We start from the raw sequence: 10,186 nt of genomic DNA on the forward strand, positions 1-10,186 counted from the left end.
TGTTAGCTTACGTCCAATGGGTCAACATTTAGGTTATGTGTGCCTGTGTGTGTGTGTGTGTGTGTGTGTTTAAATTGACTCCTGACTAAAGTGCCTGTTGTGGGGTTTCCAAAGTTGCATATTATTGATCGACGTCAGGACACACAGACAGACTAAATGTGGCCTCAGACCCTGCAATCAAACCAATTTCCCCTCAGTTTAATATTCTCTTTTACAAGGGTTATGTTCTTTATGTCCAGAGCCCAATGTGATTTAAAAACAACTTTCCAACCTTAAAACCACGACAAACACACCAATTCACTGGCCTTGGTAAATAAAAATAAAAATTGTCTTAGGTAAATGAACATACTTAGTGTTCATTAAAATTACACCAATATTTTGAACCTAACTTTTACACTTTTTGTTCTTTTGAACCTTGCCGTTAATATTGGACAACAGTATTGACCGGATGAAAAGTCAAAGGCTACATACGATTAAGCACGACTGCATTTTCCAGCGATTTATTTGTGGTTGGACATTTTCCATTCTTATGCAACTCTAACCTCTTGAGCAAAGAGGGTGACAGGGACCTCCCTATCTTACTTTCCTAATAGGTTGGCTCAAACCCGATGTTTTGTCAGTGACCCCTCTGCCCTGCCTGTTCAGCTTACGTAGTATAAAGACAAACAGGGTCTAGAGAATCTCAGACGGACTCACAGCTGTCACTTGTAGTGGGAAAAGTGCCACAGGTATATCTTCAAATGCAGCGGCTGGTATCGAGAGGAGTGCTGCTGCTGTTTTGTGCAGCAGTATGTGTGTCCGGGATGAGGCGAGAGTACTTCCTCAAGATAGAGGAGGTGTCTTGGAACTATGCTCCAAGTGGGATGAACATAATCCAAAACCGCACACTGCAGGAGGATGAGTGAGTACATGTAGAATTCGTGTTCTTGATTATGTTGGGGTCAGTCCAGTCGACCTTCCTGAAGATGATCTAGCATACAGTAGTGAGATCTTTTGTACCAAGAAAATAGTCTGTATCTCCACTGTAATGGCCTCCCTATGAGTTCAAAATAATAATTTTAATATTTGTTTTTATGAAATTGCACAATATTATAATCTCCAATTTGTCAACCACTCAATCGGATAATTAAAAAATGCTTTCATTATTTAAACCAGACAATTGAACCCTCAAATTGTTCCCTACCTATCCCATGTATAGTATAATAATAATAATAGTAATATAATAATAATAACAATAATTGTATGAGGTCTATACTCTTCACTAAAAAGGAAGTCTCTTGAAAAAATTGTCAATTTTAATACCTTGAAAAATAACCTTAAATTTAGCGCTGACAATTACATTTTTCAGCTTATCAAATGGGTTTTTCTAATTGTTTTTATAGCATAACATACTCAACATATAGAGGAATATTATTGCATCGGTTTATCAAAGGAAAATTCAGTTTCACCTCATATATTGAGCAGTTATTTATTTTCTATTTGAAGTCATGTCTTTTCAAAACGGCTTTTACATTTACTTCTTTACCCCGATGAATACACGCCGCACTCAGCAGGTACATGAAGGCCCCGCAAAAACCTTTCCAAATATTGGTTACACACACACACACACACACACATCAAAACAGCAAATACAACACAATATTTAATTTTTTTGACAAATAAGAAATATATATATTATTCAATTAAATAATTATTCTTATTACCACAGTAATAGAGTGTTTAATACCATTACTACATTTATTTCAATGCTCTTGGGACGGCATCTGAGGGTAAAATCAAAGTATCTACATTTTCGTGATTTTTCAGTAGCTTTCAGTAGACAAGCACAAGTTTTTGTAAAAGTTTATCCCTCAATCATCCTTGCTTTCCCTCTCTGCAGAGAAGCCTCCGTCTTTCTGAAGCGAGGCCCCCAGCGTATCGGCCCCACCTACAAGAAGGCTGTGTATAAGCAATACAGCGACACCACCTACAGGATGGAGGTGACGAAGGCGACCTGGCTGGGCTACCTGGGGCCCGTGTTGATGGCCGAGGAGGGAGACACGGTCATTGTCCAACTGAAGAACGCGGCCACCAGACCTTACAGCATCCACTCGCATGGACTCAACTACAGCAAGGGCAACGAGGGTGAGCCATTCATAGAGTGGTGAGAGAGCTCAACAGATTGATAGAGGTCTGACTGTGTGTGGTCGTATCCGACTGTCTCTCCAGGAGCCCTTTACCCAGACAGCACCGGTCCAGAGCTGAAGCGCGACGACTCGGTGGCTCCTGGTACCACAGTGACATATGAGTGGACCCTTCCAGAGAGCCACAGCCCGACATCGGAGGACGGCGACTGCTTGACCAGATTCTACCACTCCCACGTCAGCACACCAAAAGACATTGCCTCAGGGCTAGTAGGACCCCTCATTATCTGCAAGAAAGGTAATGGAACCTTTTTAGACTTTAGAATGATGTGCTGCTGAACAACTCTTTCCATCACATTACATTTCAGAGGGAAATGTTATAGTCTTTAGCACAAAACCAATACTGATGTAGGCCATTTGGCTGCATAAATGAGTATTTATGGACATTAAGCACTTGATCCTAAAACATCTTCTGTAGGAACTCTGGACCGCCATCGAGATAGCTCAGGAGATCTGTACGCGCTGCTCTTCATGGTGTCCGATGAGAACTTCAGCTGGTACCTGGACGAAAACATCAGGACGTACATTACGAATCCTGCAACTGGCCTGAAGGAGGACGAAGATTTCATAGAGAGCAACAAAATGCACGGTGAGTGGTTGCGTCCACGTCCATCTTTCAGATACCCACATGCATACGCATACAAATACCTTTAACTCCAAGTGTGGATTGCAGGTATAAATGGTTTTCTGTATGGTAACCTGCCTGGACTGAGCATGTGCCAAGGCAACAAGATCCACTGGCATATGATTGGCTTAGGCAATGAGGTAAATATTTGGTCATTATTATTATCATTATGTAATGTTAGTGTTTTTTATTATTTTTGTTTCTACATTTTCTTTTATTATTAATAGTATTTTGATTGTTTTTATCATTATTATATATGTCATCATAGTTGCATGTCTCCTATTTTCTAAAAACAGTTTAAATTGAGGCACATGTCCATTAATCATGTGTGTGGACCCTTGAGTGCATGAGGGAGTGAGAGAGAGAGAACTAATCTTGGAAATGAAATAATATTTTGGTTGCTCGAGAGCCCCTTGGGGGTTGTGGTGACTCACACTTTATCCACGTTATTTTTAGTTGTTGTCTTCTTTTAAGTACGTTTAGTTCCAGTTCTCATTTTCTCGCTGAAAGTCAGTAACTGTAACTAAATCTTTGTGAGCGTGTGTCACATTTTCGCAGGGCTGATAAACCGCACTCAGCACAGCCCCCATCGCGTTTAAATCTGCTTCATCTACGACAGGTGGACATGCATTCAGTTCATTTCCACGGCCAGATCCTGACCGCTCAGAACCACCACACAGACACGGTCAGCCTTTTCCCTGCGTCCAGCATTACAGCTGAGATGGTGGCTGACAACCCTGGACACTGGCTGTTGACCTGCACTGTCAATGACCATTTGATGGGTGAGCCTACTCCCTCCGTTCTGCATTTGTTTTCTAGCCAGGTGTCTTGTCATCCGGGTGAAAAATTAATGAATTTTTTTTTGTACAGCTGGAATGCAGGCTATATTTGAGATCAAGAAGTGTTTTCCCAATGTCCACAAGCCCCGGCCGCACGGGGAGCTCAGAACTTTCTTCATCGCCGCTGAAGAGGAGGTCTGGGACTACGCTCCCACGCCGCCCACTGATGGGTTGGTTATTCTACAGACACACACACACACACAAACACAAAAGAAATGTGTGTAAACTCTTTTCATTATGGTTCTGTTGTTGAGACCGGTTAATAATTTATACGCTGTGTGTGTTTTTGTGTGCTCAGTGAAGCAGATATGTTTGTAACCAGAGGTCCAAACCGTATTGGAAGCCGCTATAAGAAGGTCCGCTATGGGGAGTACACTGACATTACCTTCACAACAAAGATGCTACGCAGCCCAGAAGAGCAGCACCTTGGAATTCTGGGTAACCAAGGCTGGGCAGGGTTGGGTGGAGCTTTGTTTTCAGTGTTCTCCGAAGGCACAAATAAACTCATATTAGTACAGCCAAACCCTCAAGGAAAAATGTATTGATAGTATGTAAGTAAATAAAGTAAAAACTACCAGTTATTTTCATCATGGACTAATCACCAAATGTATTATCCGACCTTCTTGCCTTGTTGAAGGCATTAAAGGTCTTCCTATTGTACATCCTACCGTACTTTAAAAATGTGCTACTTTCAACACTGTTGGACGGATCTTGTCAACATGATGGCATCCTTTCCAACATCGTGGGATCTAAATTTGGGCGTGTATGGCTTTTTTTGTGCCCAATCACATCTCCAGGTCCTGTGCTGCGCGCTGAAGAAGGGGACACTGTCAAAGTGGTGTTCAAGAACAAAGCCAGCCGGCCTTACAGCATACAGCCGCACGGTGTTCAATACAGCGTAGAACAAGATGGGACGCTGTATCACAACGAACTGGAAGGTTAATACGAGCACATGCAGTCACACTGTTATCAATGTTTTATGTCTTTTTATGTCTCTGTCATCACTACCTTGCGCCTTCTCTCATCCTCAGAGTCCTACACAGAAAAGAAACTGCGGGAGTTAAAGAAGGAGCCAAGTGAGCTAAACCCTGGAATATTACAGTGCCAGTATAAATAAGAATTCATTAACAATATCAAGATTTGTTTTTTTTATAAATTCAGGAGTGGTCACCCCTCCCCCAGCTGCTTTGGTCAAACCCGGGACGATGTACACCTATGAATGGATGGTCCCATTGCGTGCTGGTCCAGTCCCAGGGGAGGCTGACTGTCTGACCTATCTGTACTACTCTGGAGTGGACCCTGTTAAAGACACCAGCTCTGGACTGGTTGGACCGCTCCTTATCTGTCGTCCTGGGTCACTGAAAAAGGGAGTACAGGTAAGAAGAAGAGGGCGTCGGAAACTAAACTGAAAGTGAAGCTTGCAGCGAACAGACGAGACACTATTAGCGTCTTCCCTCGCATCTCACGCACCATCACTATGGTCTATTACATTTTTCAGCTTTTGATCAGGTCACATGCCCTTGAATCTGGTGTTTTCAGTCCTTGATTAGTAGGGTATTGACAGTACTACATTTGATATATTTCTGGCTTGTGGCAAGAAAGACAGCACTAACAGAGGTATGCCATGAAGTAAAACTGAAGTGTATTGACCTTTCCTCCTCTTTCCTCTCTCTTATCTTCATGCAGAAACACTATCAGAAAGAGTTCCACCTCTTGGCCACCGTGTTTGATGAGAACCTGAGCTGGTACCTGGACGACAACATTAGGTCCTTGACCGCTGCTCCCGGGAGGCCTGCTGTTAACAAGGAGGACGAGGGCTTTATTCAAAGCAACAGGATGCATGGTGTGTAGATGCTGACTCCCACGCTCCCTTGCATCTCAGCTCTGATAACTGTTGCTTTTTATGCTCCCAAATGTAGCATTTTGGGGCGAATCACTTCAGGTTTTGTTTCTGTCTTTCTCTTTTAGCGATCAACGGCTTTGTGTATAGAAACCTCCCAGGACTGACCATGTGTAAGGCGGATATGGTATCGTGGCACGTGTCAGGACTGGGTACAGAGACGGACATCATCAGTCTTTACTTCCAAGGAAACCGCGTCATCTACCGCCAGAACAGACGAGACACTATTAGCGTCTTCCCTCACATCTCACGCACCGTCACTATGGAGCCAGACAGCATGGGTATACATCTCTCAAGAATACAACATTACCACCAGCAAAGAATTTTCATTCATACTCATACAAAAAAAAGCACAACATACCGGTTGTGTTGAACTCCCACCACCCAGTCATTCATTAACTCTGCTTGGATCAGCGCCTCTCATCCCAAAGCTGCAATGCAAAGTACGTTAAAATATGCAACCGGTATATACATGAAGCATCAACATAGAAACATATTTACCCGATCAAAGAAATGGGGATTTCCCCACACTGCGGTGGTCCAGCAACACTCTGGACCCACAGCAGGAAACTGGCAATGGGCCACTTCCCCTTTTATAGGGGCACAGCTTTGAAATCAGAGCGCCACCTGCTACACTTCAATGACATTATTCTAGACTTGAGAGAATGAGGATATAACATCAATGTGCATGTGTTTGAGAGCGAGAGCCGATCATTTTAGCCATCTTGAATCTGGGGTATTTATTGAGACTTCCATGTGCATTATGGATCTTTATATATGTCATGTTTTTCTTGGTTTCAGGTCAGTTTGAAGTGGTGTCCGCCACAGTGAACCATTACCGTGGTGGGATGAGAGCCAACTACACGGTAGCCAAGTGCAGCATCTTCCAGCGTCAGAGTGAACTTATGATCCACTCAAAAACCTACTACATTGCTGCCATAGAGGTGGACTGGGACTACTCTCCAAACCGCACGTGGGAGGCTGAGATGTTCCGCGGTCAGCAGAGGTACAGCTCCACCTGCACGTCATGTTTATTGGAGATCTTCAGAGGGAACCAACAGGGCTGAGGATTGGACTTACACATTCTTTGTTTTCATGGGCTTTGTTGAAAATAAGAAAAATACACAGTAGAATACCACCAGTATTATGCTTTAAATCTATTTTTGCACGTTTTAACTTCTCTCCATAGTATTACCTTGCCCTGTGCTCAGTTCTTTATGTCAAGATGCAAAAAATACCACATCATGTGTTTTTTGTTGACTTTGGTGTTTTGGATCTTTTGATAACCAAACAGAAACTACTGATTCATGCCCCAGAGTACAAACATGCAAATGCTCAAACACATCCAGATGAGGTGATTGTACTGTGGTTAAAACGCGCCGCCTGACAAACGCTTCTCATTTACTGTTGTGCAAAATAAGCCTGTCTCTCTCCCCCCCCCCCCCCGCAGCCCCGCTTCTGTCTTCCTGAACCAGCAGGGTGGGTTCATAGGCTCCCGTTATAAGAAGGTGGTCTACCGCCAGTTCACCAGTAACAGGTTCACCAAAATTGTGGAAAGACCAGCTGATATGGAACACCTGGGCATCATGGGTACGTGTACCAACTGTGTAATGTATATTGTAATATAATAATACAGTAATAATATAGAAGCCACACAAACGGTCCATGAGATGTTATTTTTTTATGGTCCCGTCTGGTCTTGTAATCACAACCCTTCCATTCTCTCAGGTCCAATGATTCATGCGGATTTGGGGGACAAGGTGACGGTGGTTTTTAAAAACATGGCGTCCAGGCCTTATTCCATCCACGCCCATGGAGTTAAGACAGATATCCCGGATGTTCCTCTCACCCAACCAGGTAGTGTCTCTACCTGGTTCTCCAATCCCCAAAATGCCTCATTTTATTTCTAGATTTAATTCAATATTATTGTGTAACAAAGATAAAGCACACTTGAGAAAATCCAAATGAATCTGCAAATATCTGTGTATTAGTTGTCCTTAGGACTATCCGTCACTTCACTTAGTTCTAATAGACTCTGTAACCAGTTTTGTCACATCATATGAGATTTAGTACCTAAATACATGTCTTTCTCAGGTGAGACTCACTCCTACCACTGGTACGTCACAAAGAATGCAGGACCGACCAATGCGCAGGAGCAGTGCTCTGTGTCAGCATACTACTCCACTGCTGATGTTGTCAAGGTACGCTACACACACACACACACACACCACTACACACATGCACAGGCATTTTACACACCTGTGTTGTCTTCCTGCCTAACAGGACATGTACAGCGGTCTGATTGGTCCGTTGGTGATCTGTCGCCGTAGTTGGCCCAGGTGAGTGTCTCTGCTTCATTTTATAGTGTACTTGTGTTTCTTAAGGTATGACGATGCGGATATGAGTTTAGTCGCACAACAATATTATAGAATATCATACAGAGTGCTAATGACAGCTTTACAAACTGTGTTTCTTCAAGGATGTTTGGTATGGAGAAGGAGATTGAGGAGTTTGCGTTGCTTTTCCTGGTTTTCGATGAGAATGAAAGTTGGTAAGTGGTTAAACTCTTTCAAACTTAATGGTGAGGACATTTAAATGCAAAAATGAAGATTTTGTTCCTTTTTTCATATTATCCAACAGTGGAAAAATTTTTTCTCGGTTTTCTAGTTCAAGGATTAGAAATATGACTGTGAATATGAATATGACTTTCTATAAAATCATTTCACAAGCAATCCGGATAATAAACAAACTTTACAGCCAAGGTTTTCTTTGAGAGACTTTCATCAGTAAGTAACAGTGAAGTTCATTCATTTAAGATCCCACCTCATATCCTAATCCTGTATATTGTCCTCTTAGTCCTCAGACATCTGGTTTAGCAACATTAACACACTGTCCAAGCATGTTACACATCCATGTCTGTGCTTTTTCATATGTGTCTGCAACAATGCCAGGCAGATAACCAGCTCTATAGTTATTATACTATATTTGGCAAACTATTACTGTTATTATTATTATCATTCCAGGTATCTGGATGAAAATATCAGGACCCACATCAGGAACCCTCGCCCAAATTTGAAGGAGGATGAAACCTTTATAGAGAGCAACAAGATGCATGGTGATATAAACATAAACACAAAATAAACTGCATCATTTTGAACCGTGGGATGATTTGACAAAATGCAATATTTTTCTTTGTGTGTTTTTCTGTGCACGCAGCCATTAATGGTTATATGTATGCAAATCTGAATGGTTTAAACATGGAGGTGGGTGATAAGGTGTACTGGTACCTGATGGGAATGGGCAATGAAGTGGACATACACACCGCACACTGGCATGGACACAGTGTGGAATATAAGGTATATAATAAACATGCAAGACATTCCTACACAATCACACAATACACAGATGGATACACACAAACACCAATTCCCTTCTGCTCTTTCTGTTAAGCTGGGCGGAGAGGCTCATCGTACGGATGTCTACGAGCTGTTTCCAGCAACCTTTCAAGTAAGAACAACACATCCTTTGCATCAACTGATTTTACTTCCTGGGATCAGTGCTGAAAAAGCTATTATTTAGTTATTGAATGATTATTCATCATTAATTGGATTGTGAAATCGTATTCTTCTTAAGCAATCGCCTAAAGAAATATTTTCTAAAAACATGTCAGAGAATGACAAACATGCCAAACAAGGAATGCAGATTTGTTTCCAATATTTCTTTCGATCACTTGAAGAAATTAGGTAATAGTCCTGTTAGAATAAAAATGAAATTCTATGGCTCTCACGGCATTCCCATCCTCTCCCTGTTCAGACTGTAAAGATGCGTCCCCTGTATCCTGGTAACTGGCTTTTCCACTGTCACGTCACTGACCACATCACAGGTGGCATGGAGGCGATATATACTGTCACTGAGAAAGGTGAGGAAACAAATTTGGCAGGTGCCTGAATTCAAGCTTGAATAAAAAGAAATGTGGGATAATTAGTATCCTGTGTTGAAAGTAACATGTTTGTTTTTCATCTACAGCAAAGAAGAAGCGTTTCTTTGGCTGAACAGTTAAGAAAAAAAAACATAGAAGACTGCAGAGATGACCTTAAATTCTATTTCAGCACCCAATAAATTCAATTCAACACTCTTCATAAAATCATCCTAATGTCAATGGTTGTGCAAAAAGGAGAAAATGAAATCTCTATTTTATAATACAATACAATACATGTACATTGTTTTTAAATGTCTAAATGATGTGTTGATTTTTGAAATTTCCCCGAATGACATTGAAAAAATAAAGAAGAATGAAAATCGGACAGTTGAGTTAGTGAACAGATGCATCACGTATTATGTGTGGCCTGTAGTGACAGCATTCAGCAGCAGGGGGCACTGTATCATCATAGTACACTTAATGGCATCGTCTGCGGCACAGGGGAAACTGGGGAAAATAATTTGCTCCACAAGTTAATATATTGTTGTCTTCAGAAATGTAGCTAACGTAACACAAGGGGAAACATGTTTTCTTTGGACGAGCCTCTGGAGGATTAAAGACGAGTTAGTTTTTTTTTTTAGGGGTTTATTGTTCCCTGACCTTTTTGATGCCTTTGTGTGATTTTAACCTTTGCATCCAAACAATCATTGTTTTCAAACC

At 41.8% G+C, this 10,186-nt stretch overlaps 1 protein-coding gene across 1 annotated transcript; it reads left to right on the top strand.

Annotated features, from left to right (window-relative positions):
* The first annotated feature begins 645 nt into the window (after nucleotides 1-645).
* cp (ceruloplasmin) lies at nucleotides 646-9,849 on the top strand. Its single transcript, XM_037469436.2, has 24 exons — nucleotides 646-901; nucleotides 1,880-2,124; nucleotides 2,209-2,421; nucleotides 2,602-2,772; nucleotides 2,857-2,948; nucleotides 3,428-3,590; nucleotides 3,679-3,817; nucleotides 3,946-4,085; nucleotides 4,445-4,585; nucleotides 4,679-4,723; nucleotides 4,809-5,023; nucleotides 5,334-5,490; nucleotides 5,616-5,828; nucleotides 6,349-6,553; nucleotides 6,998-7,137; nucleotides 7,276-7,404; nucleotides 7,642-7,748; nucleotides 7,831-7,886; nucleotides 8,027-8,098; nucleotides 8,571-8,662; nucleotides 8,764-8,903; nucleotides 8,998-9,054; nucleotides 9,361-9,466; nucleotides 9,574-9,849. The coding sequence occupies exons 1-24, from the start codon at nucleotides 741-743 to the stop codon at nucleotides 9,597-9,599; spliced, it is 3,225 nt and encodes a 1,074-aa protein (XP_037325333.2). The 5' UTR covers nucleotides 646-740; the 3' UTR covers nucleotides 9,600-9,849.
* The last annotated feature ends 337 nt before the right edge of the window (nucleotides 9,850-10,186 follow it).

Source organism: Pungitius pungitius, chromosome 7 (assembly GCF_949316345.1).
Source record: "Pungitius pungitius chromosome 7, fPunPun2.1, whole genome shotgun sequence".
NCBI lineage: Eukaryota > Metazoa > Chordata > Actinopteri > Perciformes > Gasterosteidae > Pungitius > Pungitius pungitius.